General features: G+C 39.1%; 1 protein-coding gene across 7 annotated transcripts; it reads right to left on the minus strand.

Moving 5' to 3' along the window:
* Window positions 1–410: 410 nt before the first annotated feature.
* On the minus strand, window positions 411–26,655 carry LOC129245691 (tetraspanin-11). 7 transcript variants are annotated; one of them, XM_054884028.1, is made up of 4 exons: window positions 13,110–14,214; window positions 10,782–10,867; window positions 8,331–9,459; window positions 411–1,595 (listed from the first exon to the last, which is right to left on the minus strand). In XM_054884028.1, exon 4 carries the CDS (start codon window positions 1,584–1,586, stop codon window positions 576–578), a length of 1,011 nt encoding a protein of 336 aa, XP_054740003.1. In that variant the 5' UTR covers window positions 1,587–1,595; window positions 8,331–9,459; window positions 10,782–10,867; window positions 13,110–14,214; the 3' UTR covers window positions 411–575. The 7 variants fall into 7 exon arrangements, with proteins under 7 accessions (XP_054740003.1, XP_054740005.1, XP_054740004.1 ...); XM_054884030.1 differs by lacking the exon at window positions 10,782–10,867; XM_054884029.1 differs by lacking the exon at window positions 8,331–9,459.
* Window positions 26,656–27,388: the final 733 nt, after the last annotated feature.

Consider the following 27,388-nt stretch of genomic DNA (forward strand, 5'->3'; position numbering starts at 1 on the left):
GCTTTTTTTGGAAAAAGAGCTGCTTTTGTTTAAACAATTTTGGTTAAATAACAAATATATCAATGTTTTGTTTGATGCATAACGAAAGTAAATATTTCAAAGTTAAACTCTAAGAAAGTTTCATTTTAATTGGTTGATTCGTTTATGATTTATGGCCGTGAAAACAAAAAAATTATGTTATTTTGCCACATTTTGACCGATTGCCACGCCCCCTTTATATATTTCTTCACATTATATAGATATAAACCTTCCTCTTCAATCAATCTATCTTTAAAAAAAAACCGCATAAAAATCCGTTGCGTAGTTTTAAAGATTTAAGCGATTACGTGGACATAGGGACAGAAAAAGCGGCTTTGTTTTATAATATGTAGTGATTATGTGAACATGTGTCATGGTAACATATATTATATGTATGTGTACTTGTATACACTTTGGTATTATTTTATTGTTTACGGTACGAGTAGTAAAAAAACAACTATACAAAGTACGAGAGATTTTAATTTATAAATATTGCAGCCTCACACACAGTGCCGGGAGGCATAGCGGATGAACAGTCAAATGTTTGCGGTTGTTTCCTATATTAAGTAACTTCGTTTCGGGGAACTGCTGTCACTGGCAATTGGTTTGAAGGTGGTGCTGTGCCGTTGTTTGTACAGATTACGTGGTTGTATATATATCTCTTTTAAATCTTCAGAAAATATGCTATCCTCATTGCCTCCGAAAGTGGCATTTACCGTCCGCAACTCCATATCCTTCTTGTAAATATTCTCCACCAAGGTTTGGCGCCTTTTATCGCGCACATTTCGCATCTCTGCTGATTTCTCTACCATAAAATGTTTGCTACCTATTTTTGTGCAATTCACAATTATAGATAGCAATACACAAAATTCCACAATGGCAACAATAAGACTGGCGCACAAAAACAGCACATACTGCTCACGATACCAGTTGTCCAAATAAGTGAGGCAAGGCGCTGTATGGCGATGTTCCGCAAAATCAGATTTCTGTAACATTTGACACTGTGATTCATTCACTGGCTTTGGATCCAAGTAGGACATCTTCTCATTGGCATTTGTCAAGATGCAACAGGTGAGTGGTACTACCCACTCACGTTGACCATAACGTTGCAACTTCCAGAGAGAGGTATCATAATTGATGTCGCTATTCATTCCGCAGCAACCGAAACGTGCTTGTGCCAAGTCCATGGCAATGGTGAACTGTTCTTTACCGGGAACACCATAGTTGCCCTGCAGGGTCTTTACCATTTTAGACTCATCCAAGCTGATGCCCAGGCAGTGGGGCCACAAAGTGATGGCCAGGCAGACCATCGACTCGGCTAAGAGCAAGACGACCACAGCGAAGAAATATAAACTGAGACAACAGTAAGTGTGTAGACAGGACGCCCAAAAGCCGGTTATAGCGGCGAGCACTGCCACCAAGCCGGCCACAGCCAGACCAACCGAGATGTAGTAGAACAAGGGCTGAGGTAAGTTGTTGAGTTTCTCACTAGTGGCAGCCAACAAGCGAGAAAGTAGGATGCGCTTGGAATCGGTGAACAAATAGAAACCGGAAACGATGAGCGTCATTCCACAGAGCTGCAACAAAAAAAAAAAGAAAAATAAATGCAATTGATTAAACTTTATTTAGGATTAATTTTTCAAAATTGTAAAAAAATTAAATTATGTTTAATGACATTTATTATATTACTAATATCGCGGAATGCACTCAAACAAATTTTTGATTACAATCTCGCTGTGGCCAATGTGAAACCATCAATTGTTCAATAAGAATGCAGATGTGCTTTGTTTTTATTTTGCCTTGGTGGTATGAGCGTAGCAACATAGAAAGTTCAAAAGTGTAACTGTTAGTAAAAAATATTTTCATTAAAGGTAGATAAAAACTCGAAAATAAACCTAACGCCAAATCCACCATCAACAAAGGAAACAAAAAATTTGTTTTATATAAGCAACGAAGCATAACGTACAACACCGAAAATCGTTTGGACTAGCAGATGCACCGTGGGTTTTTTTTAAATATATGTATGGACTAATTTTGCTCATTAAAAATGCTAACACAAGATGAAATAACTTCTGGTTGCAATATATAAACATAGTTTACTTGATCAAGTTGTTTGATTAAGCGAAAGCAATTACTGCCCATGACAGTCGGCTCTACGTTACCGGAACGGTCGGGATTTATATCAGGCCAAGGACTGTCACTCTAGTAGCCCTCCCGTGCATTTATGGGGAATGTTTATGCTGCTACAACAACAACAACCACCCAAAATAAACAAATATTTGAATGCTACGGAAACAGAAATATTTTTTTAGAGTCCTTCATTTTTTGAACCACTGCTGTGAAAACAAACAAACTTTATCCAAATCTAGTACGTCATAGACCAAATCAAATATGTATGTACATTTGTATATGTAGATAAATTTTAATGTATGCAAAATTAAAAAAAATTATAGATTTATGTATAAATACGAGTAAATATTTTGAAATAAAAAAAATTAGGCTTACCAAAAAAAGAAGATTGCAGCAATTGAGCAAAACTTTGTGTTTGAACAAGCGTGTCATTGTTCACTATTTGTTTTATTTACTTTTTGGTGGATCTCGTAAATAGTAAAATTGAGGTAGTCAATAATGTTTATATATGTATGTCGATGGCTTTGCTTACACTTCCTTTCTCAATAACATTGAGCCATTTGCCACTTCAAATGGTAATTTCTAATCCCAATAATGATAGTTCTAATAATGGCAATGATAATAGTGTCGGTGGCGGCGGTTGCTACAATGCCGCGGCGCATTAAATTTGTTGATTCGAATTAAAAGAGTTCAATTAAAGAATCGACCCTGCTTCGCCAGTAAAATTGTGCACGCAATGTTGAGTTCAAAGCTATAGAATCTTATCTTCAATATATTGGCATGAACCAACCATTTGTTCTTTAATTATTTCCGAGTGCTATTTATCGTTAGTTTATTTAATTGCGTTTTCAATTAAATCCAACCCTTGCACAATCAACGTTAATCACATCTAAAAAAGCCGATCCGTCGTAGTGCGTCTACTAAATAAAACTGATTTGGCGAGTGTAGTTTGACTGGTGGCAAGTACACACAACGCGCAACAACTGTTTGGATAAGCTTCATAGATCAGCTACAAATGTACATACATACATAGCTGGGAGCACGTACCTTCGCTCTAGCCAAGAGTTATTATTGGTGGCCTACAAACTTACAAATATGCTTGCAGGTTCTGTTTTCTCCAAATGACCCACTATAATATGTATCTTAACGCTCTCTTAATGCTCTCTTCCGCCACTGACATTTCTCTCATAATGGTATTTTTGAGTTTTCTGCGCTTGCGTTGCGATATGGAGCATTTGGGAGAGTCATAAAGGGTTTAAAAAAATGATAAAAGTGAACATTGTTTCAAATGCATACAAGTAGAGATTTCAGAACAATAACCAACTATGTATATGCTGTAAATTCTAGAGTAAACAAACCAAAACATGTATGTATATACATTCATACAGTCAGTCAGAAAAGTTTTTCGTTTACAATGCTCCACTTCGTTAATTTTAGTATAGTTTCTAGTTTAATTAAAAGCCTCATGAAACAAAGTTTTAAACAGTGTTAAAATATATTATATATATATATATATATATTAAAATAAATTTAACCGCTTCCAATTCTTAAAAAAAACCACCACGTTTTTATATTTCATCAATTTTTATTTCAATTCTTTTCTTCTTTTACGACCCGTCACCGCAGAAAATCATATACAAAATTGAACGCGTCTTAACCGACAAAATCAAATTCAAGACAAAGAAATAAGAACATAAGTCCCGCTATAATTCATATATATGTATACATAAAGAGTCTTAGGAATTAGGTATTTATGTAATAAAATCAAAGCCTACTATGTATTAATACAACCTATTGGCCTCTGATCACGCTCCAGCATGCTTGTCAAGCAGGCTTATATGTGTGCGTGTCGGGTGACACTCGTACTTGCTTCGTGTCACACATACTTGTTGTCGGCTTTTGCATGATGAAAATCAAAAATTTTAGATATTAGCGTCAAGCACCCGACACGCACACATATAAGCCTGCTGGACAAGCATGCTGGAGCGTTGCCAGAGGCCATATCTCGTTTTAACCAAAGCAACTAGTCTTGTTCATTTTACATGTCACTGCAACAAACACACACATACATATGTGTGCATATCACATGAATTTATATTTACATATATATTTATAAGCGTAAGGAAACTTACATTAGGTTGTGCCATCACAATAAAGCGATGTTTTTTACAGTGACTTCAACACACCTCCTCAAAATTAACAAGAAACAGAAGTTATATGGAAACATACAAATATGATAACACTAGCAAACCCGGCCCCCTTCGCTGGGCACACTAAAATAGAATAGATATGGTTTAGAACAGAAAATATATGGTTTTCATATTATTTATTTCTTTTTTCTTTATTCAAGCGCTTTGGCATAAACAATATTTTTTGTTTTTCTATTTGTTTTTGAGTAAATATCTATACTAATATTATAAAGAGGAAAACTTTGTTTGTTTGTAACGAATAGGCTCAAAAACTACTGGACCGATTTTAAAAATTCTTTCACCATTCGAAAACTACATTATCCACGAGTAACATGGATTACATTTTATTTTGGAAAAAATAGGGTTCCGTAAGATATTTGGATTTTTCGGACACAAACTGAAAAAAATCTTATATATAAAATAAAGTCAACTTTTTGTGTGTGTTCGCTAACCGGCCGTGTCTGCACCGAATTAAACCAAACTTACACACATTGCTAAGAAGGTATTGAAGATGGTTTCCGTATAGTTTGAATACCTACTGAAGGATAGGGCTCGAGATATAGGTCAAAACGTGGACCCGGGTAACCTTCGGATGTGTATGTACAATATGGGTATCAAATGGAAGCTGTTGGTGAATGCTTTAGTTCAGAGTATTTTTCATGCCGCTCCGTGACTAGGGTCTCGAGATAGAGACCAAAACGTGGACCCTAGAATGTGTTTATACAATATGGATATCAAATTGAAGCTGTTGGTGAATGCTTTAGTACAGAGTATTTTTCATGCCGCTCCGTGACTAGGGTCTCGAGATATAGGTCAAAACGTGGACCCGGGTAACCTTTGGTTGTGTATGTACAATATGGGTATCAAATGAAAGCTGTTGATAAGTGCTTTAATACGGGGTAATTTTCATATCTATTGATGACTAGGGTCTGGAAATATATGCCAAAACGTGGACCCGCCGTGTCTTTGCACCGAATTAAACCAAACTTACACACATTGTTAAGGAGGTATTGAAGATGGTTTCCGTATAGTTTGGATACCTATTGGTAGATAGGGTCTCGAGATATAGGTCAAAACGTGGACCCGGGTAACCTTCGGATGTATATGTACAATATGGGTATCAAATGGAAGCTGTTGGTGAATGCTTTAGTTCAGAGTATTTCCATCCGCTCCGTGACTAGGGTCTCGAGATAGAGACCAAAACGTGGACCCTAGAATGTGTTTGTACAATATGGATATCAAATGAAAGCTGTTGATAAGTGCTTTAATACGGGGTAATTTTCATACCTATTGATGACTAGGGTCTCGAAATATATGCCAAAACGTGGACCCGCCGTGTCTTTGCACCGAATTAAACCAAACTTACACACATTGCTAAGGAGGTATTGAAGATGGTTTCCGTATAGTTTGAATACCTATTGGTAGATAGGGTCTCGAGATATAGGTCAAAACGTGGACCCGGGTAACCTTCGGACGTGTATGTACAATATGGGTATCAAATGAAAGCTGTTGGTGAATGCTTTAGTCCAGAGTATTTTTCATGCCGCTCCGTGACTAGGGTCTCGAGATAGAGACCAAAACGTGGACCCTAGAATGTGTTTATACAATATGGATATCAAATTGAAGCTGTTGGTGAATGCTTTAGTACAGAGTATTTTTCATGCCGCTCCGTGACTAGGGTCTCGAGATATAGGTCAAAACGTGGACCCGGGTAACCTTTGGTTGTGTATGTACAATATGGGTATCAAATGAAAGCTGTTGATAAGTGCTTTAATACGGGGTAATTTTCATACCTATTGATGACTAGGGTCTCGAAATATATGCCAAAACGTGGAGCCGCCGTGTATTTGCACCGAATTAAACCAAACTTATGCACATTGTTAAGTAAGTATTGAAAATGGGTTTCGTAAAGTTTGGTTGTAATTCGGAGCAGTGGCAACGGGTACAGCGTTCTTTTGAGCCAGCCATAATGTCGCTTACTTTTTTAACGCTTGGGGCGGAACTGAACTGTCAAATTGACAGTGTGAGTTACAATGTGTCAATATTTCTTTCTGATTTGGATGCCATAAGGAAAAAACGTAAGTGCAACATGTAAAAATTGTTTGTGAATTTTTTTGGAGTGGATTTTGGAACAGTGAATAATTCCTCACGAAATTTGAGAATTTAATGTGAAATCCGAATGAAATTATGTGTTCGTGGAAAAAAATTTTTTTTTCGTTTTTTTTTTTGAAAAATATAAATGGATAATAGTTAAAAAAGCTCCAATGCTTAATAAAACTTATAAATTGAAACGAAAAATTCATGGATGATCAGGAAAAAAGACGATTGTTTACTCATATGCGTTGATTTGAAATTTAAAAACAATCTTCTTTTTTCCTGATTTTTAATTTATATTTTATATTTACTCAAAAACAAATAGAAAAACAAAAAATATTGTTTATGCCAAAGCGCTTGAATAAAGAATAAAGAAATAAATAATATGAAAACCATATATTTTCTGTTCTAAACCATATCTATTCTATTTTAGTGTGCCCAGCGAAGGGGGCCGGGTTTGCTAGTTCAATATATGAGAATCTAGTTCTGCTTTAATTGCCTTTTCCCATATTAATCTGTCATGCCTGTATTTTATCTCATCATAATTGTTTAGTACATCAGAAAAAAACATTTGTGAGTATAGTAGGCAACTATCCAAATCCAAAAATCTGTAAGATTTTGGTGGTTTATCTCTCAGCCTATCACTTCGTCTCACTTCAATATTTTCCTCCATACTTTCATTCTGGGATTTAGGCTCATCTTCTTCCTTACTTTCTTTCAGGAAATTATCATTTTGAAAGTAACCCTGTTCATCTTCCTTACTTTCATTCTGGAATATTCTATTTTCCCTACTCTCATTCGGGACATTAATTTTCATATTTTCATTACTTTCATGCTGTGATTCATTTTGCTGATCCATACTATCATTCTGGATAGCCCAACCACTTTCAGGGCTTTCAACTTCCAAAATCTCTGTGTTAGTCAAATTAATTTCATCTACAACTACATCTCTGGCTACAACAAACTTATTTTCCTCTAACACCCATAACTTATAACCATTTGTTTCGTAACCAACAAGTATACATTTTAAAGATTTTTCATCAAATTTTCTCTTTCTTGTTTTGTTGTGCATATAAACTGTAGAGCCAAAAACTTTCGAATATTTTAAGTTTGGCTTTCGACTATGCCACATCTCAAAAGGAGTTTTTTTCTTATCATATAGAGGATTACTTGAGATTCGGTTTATTAAATAAGTAGCTGTCAACACAGCTTCTCCCCAAAAACATTTATCTAATTTTGTTCTATTTATCATAGCTTGTGCCTTTTCAGTTATAGTTCTTATCATACGCTCAGATACACCATTCAATTGTGGTGTATGCGGAATTGTTAAATGGTAGCTTATACCCTTTTCAACACAATACTCTCTCATCTCATTTGATAAACATTCCCTACCATTATCGACATACAAATTTACTAATTTTAGATTAAAATGATTTTCACTTTTTGCAACAAAGTCTTTAAAATGAGCAAACACATCTGACTTATGGGCTATCAAGTATGTTACATAATAATGTGTATATTGATCAACAAAAATTACGTAGTAATTTCTACCATCAACTGTAGGAGGCGTAATCGGACCACATACATCCTTATCTTTAAACTTTGAAAATGGCAATCGTGCTTGTTTCCTTTTTATACAAGCCTCACAGACATCATTATCAATTTTAATAGTATCTAATAACTCTGTATCCTCACACATTTTATTTCGTTTCATTTCTATTAATTTCCCTTTACTAATATGACCTAATCGTTCATGCCACAACTTGTATGAGCTTTTACTGATTTTTTCTGTTATAAATGCTCTACAACAAACTTCAGGAATATTAATAGAACACATACCTTTAACAGGAATATTAATAGAACACATACCTTTAACTGGAATATTAATAGAACACATACCTTTAAAAAGTACCTCACCACCTTTTGATAATTCCACACCTCCTGTCGAAAATACAACCTTCATGCCGGCATCCGTCATTTTATTTACCGATAGTAAGTTTTGTGGAATATTCTCACAGTATAAGACTTTTTTAAGCGTTACATTTGACTGCCAGGAGTTTTTCATCTTCATCGTGCCCATAGCTGTTGCGTATGTATATTCCTCACTCTTGGCAATTGCAATTTTAATTGGCTGTTCCAACTCAGTACCGTTTAGCAGTAAACTTTTATCATATACCATATGGTCGGATGCGCCTGAGTCCAAAATAAAAAATATATTTTTCGAATTTTTATTTTCGTAGTTGATTACAGTTTTTAACATGAACGCGAAACCGGTATTAGATTGGACAGCAGCCGTCTGCACTTGCTTAGCTTTATCTTTATTTTGATTGTTCTGTTGCCTTTTGTATATAAAGCAGTCTCTTTTAATATGCCCGATTTTCTTACAATGGTGACATTTTAAGTTAACCTTTTTATTTGCTTTAAATTTATTATTTGCTTTGTATTCACTAGGTTCACAATTTCCAACAGCTTGCAGAACTTTTAAGCTCGTATCTTTTTGTGCCAATTTCAATTTTATTTCATGATCCAGCAGCCTGGTTTTAACAAATGCCAAAGTTAAATTTTGTTCAGACAGAGTTTCGACTGCTGTTATGATCCCATCATATGACGAGGGAAGAGTTAGTAACAAATGTGATACTTTGTCCATTTCATCAACTTTTGCACCCGAAATAATTAATTCTGTGACCAAGTCATCAAACACATTGAAATGATTCATTAAATTTAAATTTGGCTTTAGTTTTAACGAAAGTAATTGTTTTCTTACGGACAATTGAGATGCAACACTTTTACGCTCGTATATTTTGTCCAAATTAAAAAAAAATGTCTCTTGCGGTACACTCTGCACTAGCAAAACTTAAAAACGAATCGCTTAAAAATTGAATTATATTGTAATACTTTTGGCAGTTCTTTCGGCTTTTGCCCACAGTTAATACCACTTTTATTTATTTATTTCTTCAACCGAACGCAACACTTTCTTTAATTAAGCCAGACACAAGATACGACCACAATTTGTGTCTGGGCCCATAACCTGTTAAAATATTTAATTAAATTTAATTTAATTTAAATTTAAATTTAAAATAAATTTATTTAATTTAAATATTTAATTAAATTTAACCGCTTCCAATTCTTAAAAAAAACCACCACGTTTTTATATTTCATCAATTTTTATTTCAATTCTTTTCTTCTTTTACGACCCGTCACCGCAGAAAATCATATACAAAATTGAACGCGTCTTAACCGACAAAATCAAATTCAAGACAAAGAAATAAGAACATAAGTCCCGCTATAATTCATATACATATATGTATACATAAAGAGTCTTAGGAATTAGGTATTTATGTAATAAAATCAAGGCCTACTATGTATTAATAATACAAGCTATCTCGTTTTAACCAAAGCAATTAGTCTTGTTCATTTTGCATGTCACTGCAACAAACACACACATACATATGTGTACATATCACATGAATTTATATTAATATACATACATATAAGCGTAAGGAAACTTACATTAGGTTGTGCCATCACAATAAAGCGATGTTTGTTACAGTGACTTCAACAAACAGAATTTTTAAATTTTTTACAAGTGTAACAAAGTGCAAATATGAATTGTTGAGAATTTCCCTTGATTTTCAATAAATTTTTCGGCGAGGGTCTCTGCATTTTCTTCGATCAGCAAAAAAATTAAAAATCAACGGAAAATTTCGACAACTTCAAACTTGCACTTTGTTGCCCCAGAAATAAATAAACCGAAATAAGAGTTCGAAATTTTTTTGAAAATTTGGCTATTTTTTATGTTATATTAAGTTTAGAAATGTGGCTTTTTTGTGGTATTAACTATATTTTTATGCAAAATAGAGGAAAAAATGGCATGAGACAATGCGAATGTTGTAAAGAACTTACGGTACCAAAACTTTTTTTACTTGCTGTACTTAACATATGCATAGGTATGTATGTTCTTGGTTAGTAATGGCAATTTAATGTTCCACAATAATGTTACACTAATCAGAAAATCGTAAAAAATGAAGTGCCCAAACCATGGATATCCATATCAATAGATGGTTTAGGTGCAACAATAATTTAATTAACACGTTCGCGGACACTAAAAATTTCAGGGAGCTGCAAAAATAGACAGGCAATTATTTTTGAAACTAGTTGTAATATCCAATGAATGTGATATCCATGAAATTATATGAACAAACCTTGGCTTTAAAATTTGAATGCTGTAGCATTCATGTCATTTCGCATCACTATAAAAATGAATGCTATAGCATTAACATCCGCGAACGTGTTAAACAAGCACGGATGCTTTGCATTTTGAAAGCTACCATTTTTTTATGTTTTGCTTACAATAAAGCGAGGAATGAATTTTTAAATGTTCTGAGTTGAAAAAGCCCGGCGACAATGAGTTAATTTTTTGCCATACCGTCAATGACCTGGAAGATAGGAGCATATATAAAAAACAACTACAATTAAAGAATTTTCTTGTGTTTGTTGATTACGTTAATGAAATTAGAGTTGAATATACAGTGAGTGCCACTCAAAATGGCCCACATGTAAAAAGTTTACAAAACGTGGTATAATTCCAAAAACTTACATTTTCTTTTTCAACTTTTTTATTTTTCTTAAACTATAGATAATAGCCAACAAAAAAACGTAAACATATTTCATTAATAAAATAAAGTTTTCAAAATTTACGAGAAAGGAACAAAACACATGAAAAATGACGCGCCACTCAAAATGACCCACTCATTTAAATTTAGTTATATACATAAAAAAAATCATAAATTTCCTTAAAACTAGTATTTTGTCGGATAACCTCTTTGATTTATTACCGATTTCAACCTATTAGGGATGGATTCCACCAATTTTTTTGTAAAGTCTGGAGATATTTTCTCCCACTCCTCCATTAGGGCAGTCTTGAGGTCGTTTATATTTGATATTGCTCACTTCCAAATTTCAACTTCCAATTTTTGCCATAAATTCTCTATTATATTTAAATCTGGAGACTGTGGAGGTGTTTTTAAGACTTTAGGGCAATTATACAATAACCATTCTTTGACGATGTGGGCGGAATGCTTTGGGTCGTTATCTTGATACAAGTGAAATGTATTCTCTATTCGCAGCTTTTGTGCACTTTGTTTTAGATTTTCTCGCAAAATTTGCAAATATTGAAATTTATCCATATTACCCTGCACGAAGCACAAATTTCCAACACCTGAAGCCGAACAAGCAGCCCACACCATCACGTTCCCACCACCATGTTTTACTGTAGGTCGAAGATGTTTTGGATCCAGCTCTTCATTCGGTTTTCGCCATACGTTTACCCTCCCGTCTGATCCGAATAAGTTGAATTTGGATTCGTCAACAAAAATTACGTTTTTCCAGAATTCGAAATCTTTCATGTAGTAGGTGTGAGCGTATTCCAAACGATTTTTCCTATTTTTTTCACTTACAAATGGTTTTTTCCGGGCAATTCTTCCATGTAAACCAGCTCTATGAAGAACCCTTCTGACGGTTGTTGCACTGCATTTTATATTAAATGCTTCTGCTAACATATCTCGAAGAATTGGAGCACTTAATCGTGGATTTACTTTGACTTTTTGTAGAATCCAACGCTCTTCACGTTCAGTCAGCACTTTCTTACCAGGATGTTTTGGCTTGTTTGCGATTTGTTTTTCGTCATTATAACGTTTTATTATATTTTTTATAGTACTGCGTGACCTATTAACCATAACAGCTACTTCTCTTTGGCTTTTACCACTTTTATAATGCTGTATTATCAAATTTCGTATTTCTATTGTGGTTTGAGGAGCCATTTTAGGAAAATACGCAATATCTCAAACTCTTAAATTCGCACACGCAACTAATAAGTTGATCACATGAACAATGTATTCAAACCAACTAAACAGACAAAAATTTACAAACAGGTTTCGTGAAATACCGTTATATGAGTTGCTTTAAATGAGTGGGTCATTTTGAGTGGCGCGTCATTTTTCATGTGTTTTGTTCCTTTCTCGTAAATTTTGAAAACTTTATTTTATTAATGAAATATGTTTACGTTTTTTTGTTGGCTATTATCTATAGTTTAAGAAAAATAAAAAAGTTGAAAAAGAAAATGTAAGTTTTTGGAATTATACCACGTTTTGTAAACTTTTTACATGTGGGCCATTTTGAGTGGCACTCACTGTAATTTAAAAACGCATATTCAGTGCATTTCATATGTAGATATATATTTTTTAAACTAAAAAATTAATTAAAAATTTGATGGTTTTCTCTCTACTTTGCTTTAAATAAGAAATAGAAACAACTCTTAAAATCGCCATTGTACAAATATAAATATAAGTATTAAAAAATAATTGCAAACCCTACAACGTCTTTTATTCGATAAATATTATCGTACTGCATACAAAAATGTTTCGCAGCGTCCACGAACGTATTTAGTTTTTCCGTCCTTAGGCGTTGGGTACCTGGTATATTTTTATGGCATTTGGCAAATTCACTGACACATTTATAATATAATAATTAACGAACATTAATGAAAAAATTGTTTTTCAATGTTTCGCGGCTTAGAAATTTTGTTCGAAGTGATAAACTAATAAAAACCGTATTTATTATATAAAACTTTGCGGGAAATCGGCCATATAGTCGGGATAATTCTAGTGTACATAAACTTACAAAATTGAACATAAACAACGATAAAGCTTTTACGCTTTGAAAGGAACGTTGTGGGTATAGTAGGCAATTGTTTCGTTTTTATCTATTTATTTACACTAGTATGTAAGAAATACAATTATAAGAATTAACTTCATTAAAAATAAATTTGTATAATATTAATGTCGTATGTGCGGGTTGGTATATACGTCCGTCTTCGCCGGCGGTTAGATGAAACTCAAAACTCTTCGTTCAATGGCGTTCTTCTCTTGTCCTGTTATTGTCAGGGTTGCCATCGGGTCGTCTGTTCAATCTGTGTTGCCACATAGGTCCCCCCAGACTTCACGTTCTGAAACGTACGGGAAGTCTTATTTCTCGTCCGATACGGTTTGTAGGCGGATTGCTTGTAGATATCTGGTTCGATGGTGATGTTGTTGTTTGCGATTGGTCTGGATTTTGTTGCGTTGACGTTTTCGATGGTTGGATATCCGATTGCAGTGTTTCGATAAAGGCTGGTTTTAGTCGGTCTATGGAAATGTTACTTTTGTTGTGGTTGTTGATTTTGATGGTGAAGTATTTCGGGTGTCTGGAGATAACTTGATATGGTCCGTCGTATGTTGGTACGAACGCAGGTCGTGCTTTTTCGTTGCGCACAAATACGTGCGTTGCTTCTGCCAGTTTGCTGAATACAAAGGTTTTTGTGTCGTCGTGATTTGCGGTTTGGGTTGGTCGTATTTTTATCATAACGTCAATGAGCTGTTTGGCAAAATCCGATTGTGGCTGATTTATATGGCGATCGTGAAAAAATTGTCCTGGCAACCGGAGATTAGCACCATATACGAGTTGTGCAGCTGTTGCTCCGATGTCAGGCTTGAATGCTGTTCGAAGACCAAGTAGGATTATAGGTAGGCGATTAATCCAATCATCTCGTTCATCACAGGTAATTGCTGTTTTCAAAGAGCGGTGCCAACGTTCGATGATTCCATTTGCTTGTGGATGGTATGCCGTTGTGCGTAAGTGTGATATGCCTAGCATGCGTGATAACTCGTTGAATAACTGTGATTCGAATTGTCTACCTTGATCGGTAGTGATACGTGCGGGTATACCAAATCGTGAGAACCAAACGCTGACTAGTTTTTTAGCGATTGTTTCTGCAGTAATATTTCTAATTGGGATTGCTTTAGGCCAACGCGTGTATCTGTCTATGATGGTAAGACAGTATTGGTATTCGTCTGATGGTGGTAGCGGTCCGATAATGTCGATATTAATGTGTTCGAATCTACTCGATGGTAACGAAATTGGTTGTAGTGGGGATCGCATGTGTCTACTGATCTTGGTACGTTGGCAGCTTAGACAGCGTTGGACTACGTTAGCTATTTGTTTTCCCATGTTCGGCCAAACGAAACGTGTTTTGATAAATTTCGTTGTTGCGCGCACACCCCCATGCGAAATTTTATGCATTCTCTCGATGATGTTCCTACGGTGCGATTGTGGAATGAACGGTCGTACTTCTGATGTAGCTACATCACAGCATATTTTAAAATCGGAGTTGGGTATGCTTATCCACTTCAGTTGCAAGGATGTATTGCCGTCGATGAGTTTTTTCAGCTCTGGGCATTGTTTTTGATCTTCGGCGATGTGCTTGTAGTCGACAAAATTTGGTTCGATTGCCTCTATGCGTGAAAGTGTGTCGGCTGCCGTATTTGCAGTGCCGGCAACGTGGACAATATCCGTGGTGAATTGACCGATGAAGTTCAGCTGGCGCAGCTGTCGTGGTGATGCTTTATCAAGCTTTTGATGAAATGCGTAAATAAGTGGTTTATGGTCAGTTCTTACCTCGAACGGTCTTCCTTCTAACATGCAGCGAAAATGTTTTATTGCCAGATATACTGCGAGTAACTCTCTGTCGTAGGTGCTGTACCTTTTTTGTGCTTCAGTGAGTTTTTGGCTAAAAAATGCTAACGGTTGAAACTCGTTGTGGACGATTTGGTGAAGTGCAGCGCCAATAGCGGTATCGCTGGCGTCGGTGCTCAACGATATTTGGGCGTTTGGTGCTGGATGAACTAGGAGTGTAGCATTTGCTAGTTGTTTCTTACACTCGTTGAAATGAATGACTGAGTCGTCGGTCCACTTGATTATGGTCTTGTCGTTCTTTCGATTTCCGGGTATCAATTTGACCAGTGGTATTTGATGATCTACTGCGTTAGGTAGGAAGCGTCGGTAAAAATTAATCATTGCCAAAAATCTTCGCAATTCCTTGGCGATCTTTGGCAGAGGGAAATTGGAAATTGCTTTAACTTTTTCCGGCAATGGCTTAATACCTTTTGCTGTGACGATATGACCAAGAAATGAAATTTGTTTTTGAGCGAATTTGCATTTATTAAGGTTGATCGTCAGGTGAAATTGTTTAAGTCGTTCGAAAACTTGTCTTAAGTGCGCTTTATGTTGCTCGATACCTTCTGAGGCGACACACACATCGTCAATGTACACGAACACATATTCGAGTCCACGGAAAACTTCGTGCATAAACGCTGGAAGGTTTGTGCAGCATTGCACAAGCCGAATGTCATATGCGTAAATTCGAATAATCCGAACGGCGTTGCTCTTGCCGTCTTTGGAATGTCATTGGGCTCGATTGGAATTTGGTGGTAGGCTCGATTGAGATCGATTTTACTGAAAAAGTTTTTTTGGTAAAAAAATTGTGTGAAATCTTGTATGTGTGGTAAAGGGTAACGATCTGGGATGGTCTGCGCGTTTAGGGCTCGATAGTCGCCACAAGGACGCCACTCACCATTTGCTTTCTTGACCAGTGCAATGGGGAGCTTTTCGACGGGCGGCAAATACCGAGTCTGCTTAAAAATTTAAATTCTTCCTTAACCGCGTTAAGTTTATCTGCGGGAAGGCGTCTTGGTCGTGCGAAAACAGGCGGGCCTTTTGTTTCGATGGAATGCGTTACTCCGGTCTGTGATGCTGATGGAGCTAATGCGTTTGGATTACAGATCTCAGTGAACTCGAGAAGTAGGTTTGCGATTTCAGTGTTGTACCCTTGTGTTTCGAAGCTTGTTGTTTTTCCGAAGGTGCATATGTTCGCGCGCCTTGGTGCTGTAGTGCTGACAGTTAGTGTAAAATTTTTGATGTCGACGATTAAATTGAAATGGCGGAGGAAATTCGCACCGATGATTGCGTATTTCGTTTCTGCGATGACGAAATCCCAAGTAAGTTTGTGCTGAAGGCCGAAGTCAAGTGTGCGACGTATCATGCCATACGTTTTGATGGCTGTACCGTTTGCTGCGTAAAGCGTGGAACCGTTAGATTTTGACAAGCGACACGCACGAGTTGCTGGGATGACCGATACTTCTGCGCCGGTGTCGATCAAAAATACTACTGTGTCCAAAAAATAAGGTGACATTTGATTTTAAACTGCGCGCTTTGAAGGATTAGGAGAATTCTTTTTTTTTTTAGGTTGGTAGTACTGTGAGAGACATCTATGTCAAATTTCATGTGAAATATTCATTTACTGTTTGAGATACGCGTCGTTTTGTGAGCTGCTAAAAGTGAGTTTCTCGTTTTTTGCAATGTCGAAATTTGTTGAGCAAAGAATTTGCATTAAATTTTGTTTGCGGAATCAATTTTCGGATACGTTGAGGATGGTGCAGAAAGCCTTTGGTGATGAGGCTATGTCTAAAAAAATGTTTACAAGTGGTATAGTGAGTTCCAAGCCGGTCGTGAACGTGTCGAAGACGAAGAGCGTCCTGGGCGACCATCAACCTCAACTGACGAAGCTCACGTCCAACAAATCAAAGATTTGGTGTTGAAAAACCGTCGATTAACGATTAGAGACCTTGCTGATGATGTTGGCATATCGAAAGGCTCAGTCAATACCATTTTGAAGGATGTTTTGGGCCTCAAGCGCGTCAAATCTCGACTGGTACCGAAAACATTGAATTTTTTGGACTCGTAATTCGTGATCATTTCATCAAAAACTCAACCCATATCGTTCCGCAACCACCGTATTCACCTGATCTGGCACTGTGCGACTTCTGGCTGTTCAGCAGGCTCAAAAGACCGCTCCGGGGACACCGTTTTGACACGATAGAGGAGATTCAAGCCGCAACGAAGACGGAACTGAAGGCCATCCCGGAAAGTGACTACAACCAGTGTTTCGAAAATTGGAAAAAACGTTGGCATAAGTGCATTGTGTCGGGAGGGGATTACTTTGAAGGGGATGAAATTGATTTGGAAGAATAAATAAAGAATTTTCAAAATAAATACAATGTCACCTTATTTTTTGGACACAGTAGTAATTGAGTAGATTTTCTGTCAGGAATGAAAAAACGTTTAGATTTGGTGAATTCGGAATATTTTACCTCTAGTTCGCATTGTGATTTGTTGCTCGACGATGTTACCCTGCCAGGACTGTCGAGCTCTATCCTTACGGCAGATTTAAGTTTTTTGTTGAAGTTTTGATTTTAGCAGGGAAATCGCATGGATTTCGGCATTTACGGGCCTGAGTTCCGTACTCACGATGGTACCAACAGGTCGGTAATTGTTCGATATTGGTACTGCGATGTGGTGTATTCGGCCGTTTGGCCTTGCTCCGTGAACGTTCACGTTGTCGGCTGCGGTTTTGTGACATAAGCATACTTAATTTGTTGCTTAATTTTTCAATGGCGATGTCTTGTATTTCGATTTGCCTTTGGAGTACGGTGAATTGATTTGTAGGAATTGTAGGAGTTTCGATAGCGCTGACGGCTGCTGCTGGAACCGGTGGGGCTGAGTTGGAATCACGACTTAGTGCGTCGAGTACTGCATCGGCGGTGATGGCGAGTTGGTGTAACGGTGTGCTTGGCTGGGCTTGCAGCATCCCGGCGATAACGGCGCGTGCAGCTTCAGGCAGTTGTTTCAGCCAATATTGTTGTATGACGGATTCATCGTTCGTCGCGTTTGTTCGCTGCATTTGGCTCAGCAAATGACTGGGTTTACCGTCACCTAACTGAATTCCCGTTAGTTTGTCGAGTCGTGCCATAGCTGAATCACTAAATTTTTCGATGATGGCCTTTTTTAGCGTGGAATAAGGTGACATTGTTGGTGGCTTGCGTACAAGCTCAAAAACTTGGTCGAGGATATAATCATCAGCATGCGCAATGATGGCGGTATATTTATCCTTTTCCTTACGTACGCCAAAGCCATGTAGTTCAAACCATGCATCTACCTTGATAAACCATGATTCGATGTTATACTTCGAGTTCAGTTTCGGAAACGGTAATTTTCCAAACACTGCGTTGATTTGCGGTCTGCCACTGTCGATGTCTGCGTCGGCGTCTGCACCCTCGTTACCTGCTGCGTTGCTATCGTCGTTTTCTTCTGCATTAACGTTCATGTTGTTGGGTCACGTAGCTGTGAAGGAACCGTTACTTCGTGTGCCGTTATGATAGTTGGCTTCTGTAACGGTCGAGGAATTTTTGCTGGCGTCACTCTTACACCGCACATGCACTTTTAGGTTACCTAAAACTAGCGTCACTTTTTGTCCCGCTTTATGTACAGTTACGCTATGCACCGATTTCACGTAATTTTCCGTCGCTTTTTTACCGTTTTATGTGCAGTTACGCTCTGCACCGATTTGACTGAATTTTTATTTGTCACTTTTTGTACCGTTTTATGTGCAGTACGCTCTGCACCGATTTAATTGAATTTTTTCGTCGCTTTTTTTTACCGTTTTATGTACAGTTACGCTCTGCACTGATTTAACCGAAATTTTTTTTGTCACTTTTTGTACCGTTTTATGTGCAGTACGCTCTGCACCGATTTAACTGAATTTTTTCGTCACTTTTTTTTTACCGTTTTATGTACAGTTACGCTCTGCACTGATTTAACCGAAATTTTTTTGTCACTTTTTGTACCGTTTTATGTGCAGTACGCTCTGCACCGACTTAACTGAATTTTTTCGTCACTTTTTGTTTCGCTTTATGTGCAGTTACGCTCTGCACCAAATTTTTTCGTCACTTTTTTGCTCACTATCACCTTTTTTACGGGGTCACCACTGTGGGTATAGTAGGCAATTGTTTCGTTTTTATCTATTTATTTACACTAGTATGTAAGAAATACAATTATAAGAATTAACTTCATTAAAAATAAATTTGTATAATATTAATGTCGTATGTGCGGGTTGGTATATACGTCCGTCTTCGCCGGCGGTTAGATGAAACTCAAAACTCTTCGTTCAATGGCGTTCTTCTCTTGTCCTGTTATTGTCACGGTTGCCATCGGGTCGTCTGTTCAATCTGTGTTGCCACAAACGTAATCCGTATGTTTCAGTAGTAAAGGTGGCGTATTATTATTATATTAAAGGAGAACAGTAAATAAAGTTAGATTTTGCTAAAGAACGCCAAGATAAATCGAACTCATTTTGGCAGAATATTGTATTCAGTCGGAACAAGCGAGGTGTGGAGGTGACTCAAAACTCTGAGAGGTGCAGTGAAGTTACAGGCCCTCTAACGATGGGGCCAGGAAACAGACTGGTTCGGCATGGTAGGGGCATTGGGCATGAGTGGGCATATGAAAAACTGATGGTGTTGTTGTTGTTATTTTAACAGCATAGGTAGCCCTGTCTGTGTTAGTATATCATCGGTCGCCTTCGTCTAGCTCATCTAGTGGTAGGCCCAGGAAACATGCTGTTTCGACAGGTTGGGTCCAGACGGAGAGGGGGGTTAGATGAGTCGGTTTGAGGGGGCATGTGAAGAGGTGGTTAGTGTCATGCGGGGTACCTTCACATGCCGGACATGTGTTTGGTATGTCGGGGTCGATTCTGGATATCTTCTTCTTAATTGGCGCTATAACCGCTTACGCGATTTTGACCGAGTTTAACAAAGCGCGCCAGTCGTTTCTTTCTCGTGCTAACCGGCGCCAGTTGGACACACCAAGTGAAGCCAAGTCCTTCTCCACCTGATCTTTCCAACGCAGTGGAGGCCGCCCTCTTCCTCTGCTACCACCAGCTGGTACCGCATCGAATACTTTCAAAGCCGGAGCGTTTGTATCCATTCGGACGACATGACCCAGCCAACGTAGCCGCTGGATCTTTATTCGCTGCGCTATGTCTATGTCGTCGTAAAGCTCATACAGCTCATCGTTCCATCGTCTGCGATATTCGCCGTTGCCAACGTGCAAAGGTCCAAAAATCTTACGCAGAATCTTTCTCTCGAACACTCCAAGCGTCGCTTCATCGGATGTTGTCATCGTCCAAGCTTCTGCGCCATACGTTAGGACGGGCATGATGAGAGTCTTGTAGAGCGTTAGTTTTGTTCGTCGAGAGAGGACTTTACTACTTAATTGCCTACTTAGTCCAAAGTAGCACTTGTTGGCAAGAGAGATTCTACGTTGGATTTCAAGGCCGACATTGTTATCGGTGTTAATGCTGGTTCCTAAATAGACGAAGTCTTTTACAACCTCGAAATTATAACTGTCTACAGTGACGTGGGTGCCGATACGCGAGTGCGCCGACTGTTTGTTTGAAGACAGGAGGTACTTCGTTTTGTCCTCGTTCACCACCAAACCCATTCGCTTTGCCTCTTTATCCAGTTTGGAGAAGGCAGAACTAACAGCGCGGTTGTTAAGGCCGATGATGTCAATATCATCGGCATACGCCAACAATTGTACGCTCTTATAAAAAATTGTGCCTGAGCGATTAAGTTCTGCGGCTCGTACGATGCTCTCCAACATCAGGTTAAAGAAGTCACACGACAGCGAGTCACCCTGTCTGAAACCTCGTTTGGTATCAAACGGCTCGGAGAGGTCCTTCCTAATTCTGACGGCGCTACTGGTGTTGAGCAACGTCATCTTACATAGCCGTATTAGTTTTGCGGGGATACCAAATTCAGACATCGCGGCATACAGGTAACTCCTTTCCGTACTGTCGAATGCAGCTTTGAAGTCGACGAAAAGGTGGTGTGTGTCGATTCTCCTTTCATGGGTCTTTTCCAAGATTTGGCGTATTGCGAATATTTGGTCGATGGTAGACTTTCCAGGTCTGAAGCCACACTGATAAGGTCCAATCAGTTGGTTGACGGTGGGCTTCAGCCTTTCACACAATACGCTCGCTAGAACCTTATAGGCGATATTTAGAAGACTAATCCCGCGGTAATTGGCACAAATTGCAGGATCGCCCTTCTTATGGATTGGGCAGAGCACACTTAAATTCCAATCGGCAGGCATGCTTTCATCCGACCATATTTTGCATAGAAGCTGATGCATGCACCTTACCAGCTCCTCGCCGCCATGTTTGAATAGCTCACCCGGTAGTCCGTCGGCGCCCGCGGCTTTGTTGTTCTTTAGCCGCATTATCGCAATTCTCACCTCGTCATGATCGGGTAGCGGAACGACAATTCCGTCGTCAACGATTGGGGTATCGGGATCTTCACTTTCTCGGTGACATGCGCAGCTGTCACTGTTCAATAGGTTCGAGAAGTGTTCCCTCCATAATTTAAGATTGCTCTGTACGTCAGTCACCAGTTCGCCGTCTTTGTTCTTACAGGAAAACGCCCCGGTCTTGAAACCTTCTGTAAGTCGCCGAACTTTCTGGTAGAATTTTCGGGCGTTGTTCCTGTTGGCCAGCATCTGAAGCTCTTCGCACTCACGTATTTCGGCCTCTCGTTTCTTCTTTCGGATAATACGTCTCTCTTCCTTTCTCAGCTCTCTGTAGCGATCCCACATGGCTCGCGTTGCGCCCGATCGCAGCGTGGCTCTATAGGCGGCATCCTTTCTTTCTGCGGCAGCATGACATTCCTCGTCGTACCAATTGTTTTTTCGGGCTCGCCGGAATCCGATTTCTTCTTCGGCGGCGGTACGTAGAGAACGAGAAATGTTGCTCCATTGTTCGTGGATGCCGGTTTGTTGGGCAGTGCTCTCCGAGAGCAGGAGTGAGAGTCGAGTGGCGAATCTTCTGGCTGTCTGTTGTGATTGCAGCTTTTCGATGTCGAACATTCTTTGCGAAGGTAGATGCACGTTTTTTGCTGCACAGAGGCGGGTGCGCAGTTTGGCTGCAACAAGGTAGTGATCCGAGTCAATGTTGGGTCCTCGGATCGTACGTACATCTAATACACTAGAAGCGTGTCTTCCATCTATCACAACATGATCGATCTGGTTTCGTGTTTTTCGATCAGGAGACAGCCAGGTGGCTTGGTGAATCTTCTTATGCTGGAATCTGGTGCTACAGACTACCATGTTTCGGGCCCCGGCGAAGTCGATCAGCCTCTGTCCGTTACCGGATGTTTCGTTGTGCAGGCTGAATTTTCCGACTGTGGGACCAAAAATTCCCTCCTTGCCCACCCTGGCGTTGAAGTCGCCAAGCACGATTTTTATGTCGTGACGGGGGCAGCGCTCATAGGAACGTTCCAGGCGCTCATAGAAAGAATCTTTGGTCGCATCGTCCTTCTCTTCCGTCGGGGCGTGGGCGCAAATTAGCGAGATGTTAAAAAAACGTGCTTTGATGCGGATTGTTGCGAGACGCTCGTCCACCGGAGTGAACGACAGTACTTGGCGACGAAGTCTCTCTCCCACAACAAATCCGACACCGAATTTGCGCTCCTTTACATGGCAGCTGTAGTAGACGTCGCAAGGTCCTATTCTGGATATATAGGAGTTTAATCTGCTACAGTATCCAGAACGTAATTGTGCCAATGTTACACGAGTCTCACGGGGAAGCTGGAGCTCTTCATCTGCGATAGGTGGTGATTGGACTCCGATTACGGCATTCACAGGACGGGAGTTCATGAAGGTGGTAACGGTCTCCCGGTGAATGTCGTTTATTGACTGTCTAAATACTGTCCGGTCCAGTAGGTTTCGGTTAGTTTTGTCCTGGATTTCGTCAGCGTAGTCTAGGAGGTGTCTCCTGTCGTGCCTGGGAGCAGGCGACCAGACAGGCGCAGCATAGTTTAGAACCGGCCGGCCAATTGCCTTAAATGTCGAAAGCAACAGTTCTTTGTCTTTGCCCCAAGTGCTGCCGGCCAGCGATTTGAGGACCTTGTTGCGATTTTGGACTTTAGTGGTAATTGCGGTTGTATGCGCAGAGAAGGAGAGCAAGCTGTCAAAGGTTACTCCCAAAATTTTGGGGTTATTTACAGTCGTAATTGGTGTGTCGTCGACTTTTACCTTAAGGGACAGCTTGACCTCCTTTGTCCAGGTGGTGAAAAGGGTCGCCGTGGACTTGGGGGGGTGGGGGGAGAGTTGGAGATTCCTCGCAGTAAAAAAGCGAGAAAGGTCGGTGAGGTAGTTGTTCACTTTGGAACACAGGCCATCGATGTCATTGCCCGACGCCATTATCGTGCAGTCGTCAGCGTATGAGATCAGGGAAACTCCCGCTGGTGGTTGGGGGAGCTTCGAGATGTAGAAGTTAAAAAGCAAGGGAGAAAGGACACCACCCTGCGGTACACCTTGCTTAATCTTCCTCTGCTTTGATATTTGATCTCGAAAAATCACTGACGAGTGCCGATCGCTCAGGTAGTTCGCGGACCACCTCTTCAGCCCTGGCGGGAGTGTCGACTGATAAATATCATCTAGTAGCGTGGAATGGCTGACTGTATCGAAAGCCTTCTTTGGGTCCAACGCTACTAGGACAGTCCTCTCGCAGGGGCGAGTTTGGTTAAGCCCTCGATTTATATGGGCGTTTATGGCGGTGAGTGCAGTGGTGGTGCTGTGCACTCCTCGGAATCCGTGCTGATGTGGGGCTGGGGCCAGGTGTGTCGTGTAGAGTGGGAGTAGGAGGGCTTCAAGTGTCTTCACTACTGGGGAAAGGAGAGTTATCGGACGATAAGACCCCCCTTGGTTGGCGGGTTTCCCAGGTTTCAGTAGTGGGGCCACTCTCCCTGATTTCCACTTGTCAGGGATGATGAGAGTGGCCAGGGACAAATTGAAGACCCTTGTGAAGAATCCTACTCCCAGGGGTCCCAGATGCTTCACATCAGCGCGTTTAATCCATCAGGATCTCTTCTGGTCCAACGAAGTATAACCGTTGAAGGTGATTGCCACCTTGTCGTTGTGCTTCGTCGGGTTCGACCTAACGGTGGACCAGAGCTTACTCACCCCAGAGGTGAGGTTACAGGTCTTCAGGTGCTCAACCCATTTAGTCCGCTTGTGCTGATTTACCAGTTGCCGGATCTCCAAATTGAGATCCCTTATGCGGGGATCCCCGGGATCGGCCTCGCGTAGGTGGTCACGCTCGTTTGCTAAACTGGCTGCTTCGGCTGGGAAATGAAGACGGATGTCCTTATAACTTCCAGCTGGGATGAAGCGAAACTGATAGTGTCATATGGGGTATTTTCAAATGCCCACGGTGCAGCATGTTGGTGGCAACAATGGTTTGCCGGTGCCTTGTCAGACAAAATTTGCGTCCAAGTGTGCCATAACTGGGTCTAGTAGTATTGGCTTCAATTTTTAGCCAGGCAATGACCCTAAAGAGAAGCATTTTCTACTTCACGAATGATCTTTATATATCCGTCATAATCCTACAGAGCACACATGAGAATTGTTGGAGAGGATGATGCGAAAATCTGGAATTTCTGCTGCAATTTCAAACGATTAAGATTATTTTTAAAATTAAATCGGGTGCGGGAAATGTGAAAACCATATATAATGGCGTAACTTGATTATTATTCCATCGATCCACATTTCCAAACATTCATTGGAGAGCTACTGTCGTAAGGCACAAACGTCAGTATCGTCAGTATAAGTTTTTTATTTGAAGCGTAAACAACAATATTTTTACCACACTTGAAAATGTCGAATTTCGTGCCAAATAATGTGTTTTTGCGGGGAATTCTTTAATATGAAGAAAAAAGCAGCCGAAAGTCATCGTATCTTGGTGGAAGTTTATGGTGAGCATGCTCTAGCTGAGCGAACGTGCCAGAAGTGGTTTGCACGCTTTAAAAGTGGTGATTTTGGCCGCGCCGCCAAAGTTCATGGATACCGAATTGGAGGAATTGCTCGATCAAGATCCGGCTCAAACGCAAGAAGAGGTTGCAAAAACTTTGGGAGTTGATCAATCAACCATTTCCAAACGTTTAAAAGCCATGGGAATGATCCGAAATTCAAATTTCGAAAAAAAACCGCACGAACTTATTCATAGACCTATTACATCAGAGAACTGCAGCGGTGAAATGTTACTGCTTGCACACCGCTTCAATACTCTGTTTTTCTATAACTGAAACGCAAAAATTGCACAAATAAAATTTCAAGACCACTACTCATACTCAAACGCCAAGTGATTTGAGCTCAAGCATTCATTTCCATGACGGTCAAATGCAAAACCTGCTCTCTTTTTGTTCGATCTTCACAGTACATTTTCAGAAAAACTGCACGCATTTGAGCGGAAAGCAAAAGAGCGGTGTGTGTCCTGATCAATACCGCTATTACCGCGATTGTTGAGTGTATGAATATCTCGTATACTCGGGTGTTAGATTTGAAAGCAATCGTATATTCAACTTCGGCTAAGCGGTGTGACGTGTGAAATTTTTCAAATGAGGAAAACACCGCGTCGTCATCCCTTGCAAATAGTGAGATTGTCTGCAGGTATAATTCATAGCAGCGCACGGAGAAAAAGGATTTTTATACATACATACATATGTAGCAGTATTTTTAAATGAAAAGTTTTTTCTTTATTGAAGCAGTGGTATTATTTTATTATATTATTGTATATTACTACATATTAATTATGACAGAAAATAAAATGAACTTTAAAATAAAAATTGAAATCCAAATTCATTCTTTTACAAATTACTTATCGTACAAAAACAAATAATAATTTTTCTTTTAACTTACTTCTAAAGATGCTTATGTATAAAGATATAAAGAAATTTTCTCAGCAATAAAATTTGAATTCTCCGCCATTATAAATCTTTTAAAAATAAACATATAATCACATGCACACATTAATATACATACATATCTGCCAGTAGACTGATTCGTGCCCTTTGTTAATGCACTGCCGACGAAACCAAAGATAAAAAAACATAAATAAGAAAGTGGACTCCTTCGAGTGCTAATCATTTATGTATTGAGTGAACGCGCGATGGCATAGATATTTTTAAGCGGTACTCTTTTGCTTGTGTGTTATGATTTATTTGTGCAGGCGGTGTTTTCAGTATTTTTGTCATTCAGTAGCGGTCATATGTAGCACCGCATAGCCGAAGTGATCGCACAAGCGGTAGTTATAAACGAATCAAAGACTGAACAAAGAAAGACTCGGATGTACAAACGATATACATAGAACATTTACTGCTCTGTTGCGGTTCTGCTCAGCGCAAACACCGCTTAGTTTGCGTGGGTCGTACATATTGATACCGCTTTTTTGTGAGTGGATCGCAAGTCAGAAAAATAGAACCGCTTGCAGTTCTCTAATATACATATGTATATACATTGCACAATTGTTCGAGAAATTTCTATAAGAAAACACGAAAAAATAAGCGGTTTACTGGCCCTTATTATGAGCAACATTCGATCTTCGACTGTAGTCGAAAGTGCTGATCGAACGAATTTTCATTTGGTATTATGGTGCTCATTCGTTGAAGAATAGGACTATTGTGAATTTCGATCGCTCGACGCATTTACAATAGATAATTTTTCTCAGCTGATACAGCAAATCAAAATAAAAGAAATACCGATTTTGTTGAAATTCTTTGTTAACAACATTTTTAAAAGTTAAAAAAAGTATTTTTTGTGAAAATGAGTACAACGGAGTTGTGGTTCGACGATTCATCGGACGATGAAAGATTAGTGAACTAGTTAGAAGTAGAAAACAGTTAAGGGGCGCATCCAGCTCCCTAGAAATGGCTTCCACTGAGTAAGTTTAGAATTTTCAATGAAGGTATGCTAGGACTTGCTCAACCCACTGTGTACGATGATGCTGAAGACATTGAAGTGGAGTCAAATAACGGAGAAGTAGAAAACATAAGAAATGAAATTTTGAGATTATAGAAAAAAAATCTAAAAAGTATTAAATAGAAACCTTTACGCCACAGTTTCAGTTTTATTTTTGTTCTAAATTTTCTTTATTCAATTATTCGTCATTCGAAAAAAATATGTATTTCAGTTCCTCTACGTATTTCAGCCCATACCTACCAAGGGAAAATAAAAATGTATTTCTATAAACATGACAAATAAAAACCATTATTAAGCTTAATCCATTTTGCTGCCGTTCTCACTGGTGGTCCCAAGCAATTCAGCTCCGTTGTAAATTCCTCCCATTTTTTTGCTGATTGAACTTTGGTGCAAATCCCTTTTGCGAATTGTGGATTCGCCTTTCTAATTGTTGTTTG

The sequence above is a fragment of the Anastrepha obliqua genome, chromosome 4, assembly GCF_027943255.1.
Source record: "Anastrepha obliqua isolate idAnaObli1 chromosome 4, idAnaObli1_1.0, whole genome shotgun sequence".
NCBI classification, from domain to species: Eukaryota; Metazoa; Arthropoda; class Insecta; order Diptera; family Tephritidae; genus Anastrepha; species Anastrepha obliqua.